Source organism: Hyperolius riggenbachi, chromosome 1, assembly GCF_040937935.1.
Source record: "Hyperolius riggenbachi isolate aHypRig1 chromosome 1, aHypRig1.pri, whole genome shotgun sequence".
In the NCBI taxonomy this organism is placed as follows: domain Eukaryota; kingdom Metazoa; phylum Chordata; class Amphibia; order Anura; family Hyperoliidae; genus Hyperolius; species Hyperolius riggenbachi.
In genome coordinates, this window is record NC_090646.1 from 405,794,545 (window position 1) to 405,808,052 (window position 13,508).

At 44.7% G+C, this 13,508-nt stretch overlaps 1 protein-coding gene across 2 annotated transcripts in view; it reads right to left on the minus strand.

Annotated features, from left to right (window-relative positions):
* UHRF2 (ubiquitin like with PHD and ring finger domains 2) overlaps window positions 1-13,508 on the minus strand; it is a 149,221-nt gene that overhangs the window by 19,649 nt on the left and 116,064 nt on the right. For both annotated transcript variants that reach the window (XM_068235421.1, XM_068235432.1), the window contains exons 9-10: window positions 11,051-11,155; window positions 3,690-3,796 (exon numbers count right to left, since the gene is read on the minus strand). In XM_068235421.1, the coding sequence (XP_068091522.1) occupies window positions 3,690-3,796; window positions 11,051-11,155 (212 nt within the window). The remainder of the gene's footprint in view (window positions 1-3,689; window positions 3,797-11,050; window positions 11,156-13,508) is intronic.

Genomic DNA, 13,508 nt, shown 5'->3' on the forward strand with positions numbered 1-13,508 from the left:
CCCCATCTGCACGGATTGCTCCCATGTCGCCGTACTCTGCATTCTCCAGCTCCGGTACTGGGTCCCATAACTTCAGCCAGTAGTACCGGGCCCTGTATCTGCAGCCGTCGGAGAGATACGTAGAGGGTGCACTTCTCTTGCTCAGACTGGCCATGACTGGCTGAAGTTATGGGACCCGGTAACGGAGCTGGAAAAGGCTGAGGACGGCGGCGTGGGAGTGATCCGTGCGGATGGGACTGGAGGAAGCCCCAGGTATGTATAAAACGTTTGTTGTTAATCGTCTCTGGTTTCCTTTAAAGCCTTCTTAAAAAAAAATAAATAGATCTTCAGAGAGCCATGTTGCATTCTACTAGATCTAAAGCTCCTGGTAGTGAAATAATACCTGCAATGCTGGCAGCCACAACCTCAGCCTGACCACCTGACTGAAGTTAGGCACTGCTCCAATGCAATGGTGGAATATGGTCAGGTGGCAGATGGAGTACAGTTTGCGTACATGTAAAAAGGGCATACTGGTAATTATGGCACCGGGTAAAAACGATACATTTTTGCCAATAGTTAGAATATCACTAACTATACCGACAATAAATTATGGCCTTTCCTATACTATCTCTCACACTAACCCCCTCTACCTACACATAATACTACACCCCTACCTACTCCTGACACTAGCTGTGTGTGAAAAGACGCCCGGGTAATTAAGGCACCAGGTGAAAATGGTAAATAATGGTTGTTAACTATACCGATATTCAACCATGGTCTTCCTAATCCTATTGCTCACACTAACCCATCCCTACCTATGCCTAATACTAACTATCCCTTCTACGAAAAGGGTCAGGTAGTAGTTTATAAAAAATAATGAGGTGGTCGTGGTGATATTACTAGGTTGATGAATATGAAAAATATGGTCATGGTGATGCCAATACGTTATTGTGGTAATTATGAAAATGTGAAGTACCCGCCAATTAGAACCAGTAATGTAGTCCATGTGCCATAATGACACCGTTGGCATGGTAAAAGTCGATAGATTAAATCAATACTGTAGCTGGTACAGTAAAAATTGCTAATTAAAACCGCTAATGTAGTCCATGTGCCATCACTATAAAAGTGGCACCAACAAATAATATTGTGCTCCATGATACCCTAAAATAACCAGGTGCGAGTGTGTGCCATAATTAACTGTCTCCTATGGGTCTGCAGCTGTAATTCAATACTGTAAGCTCAGACTCAGCAGGACATAAGGGCACTCTCTGCAGCCTCTTTAATAGAGGAGAGGACAGTATGTCAGGATAGTGTTGCCTAGCCTTTAGTACACTTTTTAAAATATATGTTGCAGGCTTATATTAAAAAAAATGTGATGACTGTGTGTATGGATTTACACTTTAGCCAGTTACAATACACTACATTAATAGGTACCAGGGTCCTTATTTAGAGGAGGGAATATGTTTTTATAATTTCTGTTCTCTTCTCATGGGATAAAAAGCAATGTTGCAAACTTAAACCAAATCACTGATATAGAAACAATATACTGTATACGAGGTATGTGGAGTTATGTTATGATCGAGGTCATGAACTGCATCCTTTGATTTCTAACGTGTTGGTGCTTATGGTTTAGGAACTCATCGTTATGTAAAACGCTAAAGTTTCTTGAATTATGGGAACAAGACACTTTATTTCCTTCTATGCCTGAGGTGTGATAGTTCTCAAAATAGCTTGGCTTGTGGCCCAGTAGGAAAATATGTGCGAGATGTTACTTGGTATGTGGTGTAGTTAAGATGCCTGGGTTGCAAAAATATGGAGAACAGAAGAAAGTCGTACCACTCTTCATTATAGGATAAGCATTAAGAAAGAATGATGTAGGATCTACATCCAGTCTACCTTCTGACATAGGTACAACTGCACAATAAGCTTCTGAGACTAGTCATATTACTGCCCAAACTTCTCTCCCGAGTAGGATTTTCTACGAAAAGTAAGAGGTACAATTTAAGCAGAACATAATCTGTATTCTACATATCGAAAAATTCCAGGGGAAGTGCACTAAATGTGTTAACCCTAAGGCCTGGTGCACACCAAAAAAACGCTCGCAGATCCGCAAAATGCTAGCAGATTTTGAAACGCTTTTTCTTCTTTTTCTGCAGCGTTTCAGCTAGCGTTTTGCGGTTTTGTGTAGCGGTTTTGGTGTAGTAGATTTCATGTATTGTTTCAGTAAAGCTGTTACTGAACAGCTACTGTAACAAAAAACGCCTGGCAAACCGCTCTGAAGTGCCGTTTTTCAGAGCGGTTTGCGGTTTTCCTATACTTAACATTGAGGCAGAAACGCATCCGCAATCCAAAATCTGCAGCAGCCCAGGAGTATGCGTTTCAGCAAAACGCCTCCCGCTCTGGTGTGCACCAGCCCATTGAAATACATTACCCTAGCGGATCGCAAACCGCAGCAGAACCGCTCTGGTGTGCACTAGGCCTTAGACTGCCGTGAACAGCCATAGGTGTTATGTGTTTCTGCATCCATACTCCACAAACTTGTAAAGGCATTTTAGTGCAAAACTACTTCTGCAAATAATTTTAAGTTGATGCATAGTTACCCAAATGTTACTGCAAATCTATGTAGCTTGAAAATGAACCAATGAAAAGTTTTCTTTTGCATTTTGCCTCTGACAAAGCAGAACGTATCTGTGAAACTGCTATCAGGCTGCAAGCTGTAACCCTAATTCAGTTCGTGGTCTGTCTTTTAATGTTGTACTGATCCACACAAGGGTATTAAAGTCTATGGCCACCAACGCGCAGCTTTCTATTTGCCTTTTTTTTATGTTTTCACTGCAAGATTTGATTAGTCCATTTTACAATAGATTTTTATAACAGCATAATTCTGTATCATAATATTTTGCAAAATTTTCAATCAGATCAAATGTATTTGCACCTCAATGACCATTCCTACTGCCTAATGTTACATGTAGATTTGTGGAAGACATTGAATAAACACAATACAAACGGCCTCTGTGTAGCTCGTGGCTTTCTGAAAAAAGAAAAGAAAGAGCTAGCAGTCTAAGGGTACATACACACATCAGACTAAAATGAAAGATCACAGACCAATCTTACCACCCTTCATGTAGTATGAGAGCCATACTCTACACAGTCTTTTCTATGGAGCTGAGCTCCACATCAGAAAAAAATCTTTGCAAGATGCTGCACACACAGATGCTGTACAGACACAAAAGATCAGTATCTGAAAAAGATCTGTTCCTGCCAAAAATCCATTCCTGCAAATTGCAATGATAGTCTATGAGATCTGCAGATCATCATACACACATGATTTAACTGACATTCATCTGCAGATCAGATCCACCAGGATGGATTTTCAGATTGCTTGATCTGCAGATGAATGTCAGTTAAATCATGTATGTATGATGATCTGCAGATCTCATAGACTATCATTGCAATTTGCAGGAATGGATTTTTGGCAGGAACAGATCTTTTGCAGATACTGATCTTTTGTGTCTGTACAGCATCTGTGTGTGCAGCATCTTGCAAAGATTTTTTTCTGATGTTGAGTTCAGCTCCATAGAAAAGACTGAGTAGAGTATGGCTCTCATACTACATGAAGGGTGGTAAGATTGGTCTGTGATCTTTCATTTTAGTCTGATGTGTGTATGTACCCTAAGGGTTAAAAGTAATACTCCATGAAAGGAACTAACCTGTTCATATGAGTCAATGTCTGGTCAAATGAATGTTCTCCAATCCTCTTGTTTCCAGAGAGATCTCGCCCACCACTTCCAGTGTATGTGAATTCATCGCCTCGGTCCTGAGAATGAGAGAAAGTGGGTTCTTCCTCCATATAATTTACCAACTGAAGTCCGTAATGAACGTTTATTTGCTGTCAATCTCATAATCCTTTGTCATTAAACTGCATAAACAGTATCTTTGTACCCAGTTTACACCATCTTTGCATATGGGTTATACTTCTTTGGAGGGAGGAGAGAGAAGGGGGGAGGGGGAAAAGAGAGAAGAAGTATACAATAATGTACAAGTTGTTGCCTCTGGAGTAACAATGGTAGGATTTGAGATTACTCTTTCATTCTCTACTCATGTTACTTTAACTACCTGATGCTATAGCAGTATTATGCCACATACCGGTACATCTCTAACACTCTAATCTGAAGTAGGAGTGCCTTCTTTTTTAAGTAACTCTTTATGTAACTGCCTTATACTTTGCGGTAACTTGAAGTTCATATGTACATTTATTCAACATAATTTGCAATGTTTTTGATGACTGCCATTCTATGCTTTGGGATTTAACTAGAAACAAAATTTTACAGTGGAATAAAGTGGACCTGCTGGTAGGTGCACTCCTATGTTCTCATTCTATGCCAGAACCCTTGCACTGCAAGTTCTTACTTCCAGGGTCTGCTGCAATTTTAATGCACATACAACTGGTAGACTTTCCTTCTCAGGGTAATGAATATAAAAGAGAAGATCCTTCTAAAGTGAGGCATTTATTACATAGGAATGCAATATATATTTTAAAAGTTACAGATTAAAGTAAACATGAAGTTTACAGCACACAAGCAATAATGTAGTGTGAGTTGCCACCTTATTTAACACTGTATATAATATGCACCTTCTGTGAGCTTCAGCAAGTAACCCATTAATTTCAGCCAAAAGTCTTGTTTGACTTGCCCTAGGTGGAGAGGTAGAACTGCTCTGAGAAGTAGGAAGGCAGGAGGATATGGTTATACAGGAATTGTTTGGGATGAAGGGATTGAGGAGATAAGGCGTCAGGACAGGGTGGGGGTAGAGGAAGGCGACCATGGGTTTGTTATAGTAGAAGGGGTTAAGGTTACATGGTGAGAGGGTATGACAGAAAGGGACCATCAATATAAGAATGAGGAAGATGGAAGAGGTGCACACCATCTCTTTTGATTGGCATCTACCTCTGAAGACAGTGGGAATGCATATCATGTCCAAATGTACATTTTGCACAGTGAAAGGAGTGATGAGAAAAGAAGACTGACCATTTTCAACAATATAACCAAAGGAGAAAGCAACCAGAAGAAAAAAAAACAAAAATCCAAACATTCACTATGGACACCCACTGCTTATCCTGTCTAGATACTGCAGACAGACTGAAATTAAGGTAAAATATTTTGTGTCTGGTGCCACAGCAGCAGTTATGACAGATGGGCTCAACTGCCCCTTCCTGAGCTTAAAGAAAACCTGAATTGAAAAATTAAAAGTCGGTTATAGCCGAGAGGACAACTGATGTGCTAGGTAATGTCCATGTTTCCCTATGGCTCAAGTGGGCAATGTTACACTTTAACAGTGTGCTGACCAGAAAGCTGTTATGGGGTAATGGCCATTTTCAAAATGGAGGAAGAAGAATTCCCTTGATTACAGTGGACAAACAGGATGCAGGAGGAGAGAAAGAGATTGATGAGTAGACTACACGGGAGGTAAGTATGACTTGCGTATGCTTATTTTACAGTTACATATGTAACTTTAAGTTACGTCAATGCGCATTGCCACTATTGGACCTTTTTGAGCTTGCACTCCTTGCCTGATGAAGCGGGTTATACCTGCGAAACGCGTTGCGGAGTGCCACAATAAATTGTTATTTGCGATTTGAACAATCTCGATTGTCCATCATTTCAGGAGGTAAGTCCACCTGTACTCCTTCTTTTTAGTTGTTTTTAGATCATTTTAACCTGCCTGGCGCCTCTGTCCAAATTTGCACAGTATATAGTCCACCTTGGGTGGAGGGGACTTTCCCCTTCTTTCTATCTACAGAGAGCGACTTCTTAAACCTGAGTGGGGTCAGGTTCTAATGCTCCCCACCTGCATTTCAAGTGGTTGCCTATGTGGTAACCCGTGTTTGTGAGTATATCCACATCTGTTAATTATTTCGCCAACAATTGTTAGACTTTCTGCTGCACAGAAAAACTTACTCAGGGAGGGCCTCCACCTCCTCTCCGACGGCCAGCCCTTCGGCATCTACGCTGCCTGTTGCAGAGAGCCGAGGAATACTGGGCTGCCATCGCTCCGGGGCCGCTCTGCCTTCCCACACCGGCTCTGCATGCCCCACGTGTGCACCACGCGCTCGGGCTGCCTCTCCTGCTTCTCCTCCCAAGACGGCTTCTGGGGCCAAGCAGGCCTGATTGCCTGCTCCTCCTGGCCCGCTTCCAGCTGCTGCTGCTGCCACCGACGATCAGAGGGGGTCCTTCGTGCAGCGGGCCCTCCCCAGACCTATCAACACCGGAGAGGGACTCCTGTACCGGCCTGTCGGGCCTGCCACATGCCTGCAGCTGCAGATCCTCTACTCCACAGTGAGACCTACTCCGGGAGGGCCTCCACCTCCTCTCCGACGGCCAGCGGGCTCCTCCTCTGGCATCCTCTGGGATCTTCTGTGCCCCCAGGATTCTACCACCACTAGAGGGGACTCCTGGATCGGCCTGTCGCTGCTGACCCTCTCCGGACACCACCAGGCCACACACGGTGAGACGCACTCCTCTGACTGCTTCTCTCCTGCTGCTGCATACACACAGGCCACACGTTGCTCCTCTCGGTCCCCCATGTTGGAGCCCCATCTGTCTGCCACCCGGACCTGCCAGTTGTCCCCGCTTGTGTGTGGCTTCCTGCTTCGTAACACCGCAGCAGGCCCCCCACGTGGCTCCCATGAGACATTCAGCTCCGGTACTGCTGCCACTAGGCCCCCAGCTCTGGTACTGCTGCTTCTTTCCTGTCCTCCTCCACATCTGCCTTCGGTACCGGACTCCCACATCGGTCTCCAGTCCCAGGCCCCACAGCGACACTCTGGACCCCTGATGAGCCAGGTCCTTGGTCCACCAACAGACCCCCCCCTGCTCGACCCAGGCCCAGCTATGGCTATACGGTGAGAACAATCACATTATCCTCCTATTTTTGCTATAAACTGTGCCTGTAAAACTGCCACGAACTACTGCTCATTGAACTTGCCTGAGCACCTACTGATCTATTGCTCACACAACTGCTATGAACTACTGTCCATACAACTGCTATGATCTAGGATCTTGTGCCTGTAAACTGCTACTATCTACATTGTACTAATTTCCCGTATAGCTGCTATAAACTACTACTACTGTATACTGCTGCATACTATAACTGCTGATCTATTGCTGCATAAACTGCTATATACCTTGATCTATCGCTTGAACTACTGCTGGAACTGTTGCTGCATAACTGCTATGTTCCCTGAGCTACTGCCTGCTTAACTGTCGTGTTTTTGACCCATCGCTACCACCCCTTCATGTGCTGCCTTAGCTCTGCCATTGTCACACAACTGTGCCTTGCTGCCCAACCTGTCGGCCCCCAGGAACCCAACCGCGCCTTTCCCACTGTTGGTCAGGCACCCTGCATCTTCCCTGCCAGGGCCCCCCGCCCCTGTCCTTGACGTGCGTTGCACCCCCACTGTGCCCTGTACCACCATCCAGGCCACAGCACTCACACCTATGGGAGGGGAGTCAGCTCCACAGAATATCACCACCCTGACCAGAGAGGAGATCCTGAAATGGGAATCCATCGCCAGAAACAACCCGCCAAAGGGCGAGCCCCTGTGGGACATGGTCACTGAACACATCAAACATCTCACAAACAGAGCCGAAGTTGCCCCAAACAAACGCTACAGAGGCAGAAGAGCTGGCGCACTCGTGAGACTCAAGAGGAAGGACCTTCGCTCCTCCATTCCTGCCATCCTGTTAGCGAATGTTTGTTCTCTGCCCAACAAAGTGGATGAGCTGCTCCTACTACTTAGCAGCAAATCCTCGATCGGTAGGAACACCCCGGTCCTCTGCTTCTCCGAGACCTGGCTGAGCGAACGTGTCCCTGATCACTCCCTGCTTGTACCAGGCTACGACCTTCTCCGCGCGGACCGTGACCCTACGCTCTCTGGGAAAAAGAAAGGAGGGGCATTTGCTTTTACATTAACACCACCTGGTGTACCAACACCTCCATCCTCAGCAAGGCCTGCACGCCAGAAGTCGAGTTTCTAGCCATCATCTGCAGACGACAGTACTCCCCCAGGGAGTTCTCATCTCTAATTCTTGTCGGAGTCTACATCCCACCTGACGCTAGCACCAAGGATGCTCTGCGAGTACTCAGCGACAGCATCTCACGGTGGGAGACTGCCCACCCAGAGGCCCTCTTCATCATCCTGGGCGACTTCAACAACGCAAATCTGCGGCAGGAGAAGCCCCGTTACAAGAAGCACATCACCTGCCCCACCAGGCACCACAAAACCCTGGACCACTGCTACATGGTCCAGAAGAACGCATACAAGGCCAGCCAGGGTTCCCCACTAGGAAACTCCGATCACAACCTAATCCATTTGATCCCCACCTACACGAGGCTCCTGGAGACCGCTAAGCCTACTGTCAAGAAGTGGACAGATGAGGCCAAGCTGGAGCTGCAGGCGTGCTTTGACTGCACGGACTGGTCATCCTTGGAGGCACCCACCCTTGATGAATGGTCAGAGAATGTCACCTACTACATCAGTTTCTGTGAAGAAATGTGCATCCCTTCTAAGACCTTCAAGGCCTACCCCAATAACAAGCCCTGGTTCAACAATAAGCTGCGCCAGCTTCGAAAACGCAAGGAGCAGGCACACAAGTCTGGTTCCCAAGAAGAGTTTAAGGAGGCCAGGTATGCCCTGAAACGGGAACTGCACGCTGCAAAGAGAGCCTACTCTGACAAGCTGGGACTCAGTCTCCAATCCAACAACTCGAGGGAGGTATGGCAAGGCCTCAGAGCGGTCACTAACTTCAAACCCCCCCCCCCTCAACTGGTAACCCCGAGCACTCAGCTGGCCGAGGAACTGAACGAGTTCTACTGTAGGTTCGAGCAACAGCCCAAACAGCTCGGGGCCCCGGGGTCGGTGACGACAGCGGCACCCTCCTCACTGAGAGACCAAGACATCACTGCACTGGTTGCAGTTCAAGAAGCAGAAGTCCTAATGCTGCTTCGCAAGCTCAACCCCAGGAAGGCTTTAGGCCCGGATGGAGTGTCATCGAACTGCCTAAGGACCTGTGCGGACCAGTTTGCTCCGGTGCGCACTACTCTATTCAGAAAATCTCTAGCAGAAGGTACAGTCCCCTCCTGTTTCAAGAGGTCCACAATTACACCGGTCCCAAAAAAGCCAGGCAGCACAGACCTCAACAACTTTAGACCCGTGGCTTTAACACCTCACCTACCATTATGAAGGTTCTAGAACGGCTAGTCCTCTCTCACCTGAAACGCACCACTGATGCACTGCTTGACCCACTCCAATTTGCATACAGGGCCAACAGGTCCATAGAGGACGCCATAAACATCAGCCTGGCACACATCATGGAGCACCTCGACCGGCCTGGCTCCTATGCCAGAATCCTGTTCCTGGACTTCAGTTCAGCCTTCAACACGATCTGCCCAGACCCCTGGTCGACAACCTGGCGCAGCTCGGTGTTGAGCCCACACTTCGCGCATGGGTCAAGAGCTTCCTTTCAGACAGGACACAACAGGTCAAGCTCGGAAACTGCTCCTCCAGCGTGAGAACTACCAATACAGGGGCACCTCAAGGGTGTGTACTGTCCCCGCTTCTATTCTCTATGTACACCAACAACTGCACTTCCGCCTCAGACTCAGTCAAGGTCATCAAATTTGCCGACGACACAACAATCATCGGTCTCATCAGCGAAAACTGACGGAATACCGGGGGGAGATAGGGAAAATATGCGAGTGGTGCAAGAACAGCAACCTGGTTCTCAACGCAACAAAGACTGTTGAGCTGATTGTTGATTTCAGGAGGAACCCTCCCACTCACCCACCAGTCTACATAGGCGAGACCGAAGTCTCCAGAGTATCATCGGTCCGGTTCCTTGGCACAAACTTATCCACTGATCTAAGGTGGGAACAGAACCCCATCAAAATTCAGAAGAAGGCACAGAAGAGGCTTTTTTTTCCTGCGCCAACTTAAAAAATTTGGTATGTCTCGGGAGCTGCTGACCAGCTTCTACACCGCTACCACGGAGTCCATACTTTGCTCCTCAGTTATCGTCTGGAACGCCCGTGCAACAGCCAGCGACAGACAAATTGCAAAGAATCATTAATGAGGTGGAAAGGATCATCGGATCGCCCCTGCCACCTCTCGATCTCCTCCACGCGGCTAGGATGAGGAAGAGGGCCACCAGGATTTCCTGCGACCCCGCCCACTCTGGGAGCCGCTTTTTTTAGCCCCTCCCATCCGGCCGCCGCTTCTGAACTATCCCAACCAAGACCACCAGGCACAGGAACTCTTTCTTCCCCCAGGCAGTTCTGCTGCTCAACAACTCTGACCCGACTCTTCCGTCCTAGTCTGCAACCAGCATACTTGCCTTAGTGGCTCTCCTGCCTTCTCTTCTGCATCTCTAACACACAACATCACAATAGATGTCATCGTACTGTTATGCTGCCAGTTTGTGGAACTGTAACCGCAAATGTATTGTAAATGCTGTCAGTATGTGTAATTGTCGCCGTATACATGTAAAATGTACAATTGTCATTACGTACTTGCCCAAGCCATGTGTACCACAAGCAATTCCGAGTACGGCACCACCGTACTTGGCGAATAAATCCATCTTTTATCTTGTACTTACTGCACTATATTGGTCTCTCGGTTTTTCTTTTTGTTTCAAGTGATGGCAAGGTAACTATGTAATGTTCATTTGAAATTACCTCGTGTTTATTTTAAATAAATAATTTTACTCAGTTCAGATTCCCTTTAAGGGTAGCACAGTGTCTAAGGTTAATGATACAATGCCCTATTAAACTGTGCTCAGGGACACCATGGCTGGTCATGTTCCTCATCGGCAGGGACTCTTTCTCTGACAACCTACACCAAAAAGGAAATAGGAGCCCAACAGTTGTGTAACTGCAACTTTAACACTGGGTGACGTATTCAGAAACACTTTCCTTCAGTTACTCTGTCACAGTCCAGGAAGACAGGATGTGGAGACTGGCAAATATTTTTTTTTTCTGTTGAATGATAATAATCATTGACTAGTGTTAAACGTACCACTTCATCTTCAAATCCTCCTGCTAATACAAGGGAATATGCCCCATCATTGCTGCGCCCATGAATCCCACCAACATGAGGTCGATGTACTCCTGCTTCACTGACCTGGACAGAAGAAAGCATTGCATTACAAGATATATTTTATTATCATTTCCTTCATTAGGTTATAAGCTAACCACTTTTTTAGAAGTATCCATTCTTATCATGGTCTATAAATCATTAAAAAAAACCTTAAAACTGCATACGGTCTTAAATTTATTATAAAAGAATTACACAACATAACTGTAGATGTTTACTAAATATACTTCCTTACTGATTCTGCGCAAGAGCAGTACAAATCTACACTATATAAACTAAATAAAGTCTTGTGTTTTGGTCCATAGTGGCAATAATTTGTTAATTCTAGTGTGTGCCAGAAAATTAGTATGTCTGAGAATTTTTGTGCAATTTCTGATTTTATTGCTTCTGCAAAAAATCAATATAGCATAGGTTTATCAGATACAAAAGGAAAAAAAAAAGGGGGGGGGGGCACTCCAAGTGGACAACAGGGATATAGATTCTTTAAGATATTGATTCCTACTACTAACAATGCTGTTGAAATACAATCCACTTTACTATGCTTAAATATATATATATATATATATATATATATATATATATATATATATATATATATATATATATATATATATATATATATATATATATATATATATATATATATATATATATATATATATATATATATATACACACACATACACACACACACACACTTGTGGTTTGCAGAAATCCTTTCATTATTGTTTAATAAAACTGGTAGACTTTCTTCACATCTCCAACATGCAGTGTCTGCCATCAGGTCAAAATTGATCTCCTGTACGGGGTACAGTATCACCACACTAAGATCTTATGATTTCTTTCTTGTGTTGAACCAGAATTGCTCATGCACTAAAACGTATGCTAACCTACTTTGGACTTTTGTAGATTTTATAACAAGGCATATGCCCTGATTTAAAATGTGTTCCTTATGTCTGAGAATTTGATTGATGTGGTGAAAGCTTCTGTAGGCTACTCAACAACCCTGATTCTGAAAATGCTGGGTTTTCCATACCAACCATTTAGTGCTCCTGGCTATTGCAATCACAAGCAGACAAAGGAATGGTCTTCATGAAACTTCATTCCTGACAACTACACTGCACAGTTGGAGATGCTCACTAGTACAAAGGAAACGTGCTGCAGCAGTTCACTACAGTGCTTTATGTACAGTCACTCATATGACTCCACCCCCATCTGCTTCGCTACTCATTGTGCTAGAGCTTGAATCTCAGGAGGTGTGTTAACTGTTACCAGCGAAAAAAACCACCACAACAGTTCCTACTTAACCACATTTATCTATGATTTATGAAGAGAGAGAGAGAGAGAGAGAGAGTGTGAGTGAGTGAGTGAGTGAGTGTGTGTGTGTGTGTGTGTGTGTGTGTGTGTGTGTGTGTGTGTGTGTGTGTGTGTGTGTGTGTGTGTGTTAGTTATATTAAATAATTATTTTCCTGTCGCTGCATCTTCCTGTGTCAGCTGGCTGCCACGCATGCGGCCGCAGGGTAACGGCTGTAGATGGGTGGGCAAGCGCGCACTGAGAAGTACTTTCCCCTGCAGCCTGTTATGTAACGAACAGGCATTGTGGCTAGTATACATACATTTAATACATGAAAGCTACAATTTTACATGCCAAAGCTGCTTGCACCCCTAGCCTGAGACTGCACATATTGATGACAACTCAAGACCATTTCTAAAGCCCAATCTACACGATACGATTCTTTATAAGATGCGATTACGATTCTATTTACGATCCGATTAAGTCCAACATGTCCGATCGGAATTCAATTCAATTCGATTTGCCATTGCAAAACAATGCCAAATTGAATCGTGTCGTGTAGATGGGGCTTAATATTTCAGTGCAGAGGCTAATACTAATGTTGTTGCAGAGAAGTAATTATTCATGAATCTCAGAGCTGACCCACATATGAAATACGTCACTTTTATCTGTCTAGCTCTCCCACATTCAAATAAATTTCAGCTTCTGAGTTATCCAACTCTCCTTTAATTACACCCTTGGCTGCCTCCAGGCAGGCTTTCCGTTCAGACTTTCCATAAGATGTTATTAGCTGCCTGACATTTAGCGGCATATATCCATGGATCACAAATTCTTTACGGTTATTCAGACTAATTTTTTATCATTGTATAATGCCTGTTCCCTCATGGATCACACCAATATTTTTAATATTCAGTTAACATAAAATGCACTAAATTGTACCAGGAAAAGATGCGTTAGGGTGGTCATACATGGTACAATTTTTCATTTTTTTCCCTTAGATTATTCCGATAGATTGAATATAAAGATTTTTCCAGCATGTCCGATCTCATCTTTCTCAAAAACAATGGGATAATCGTTCGAAAAAAA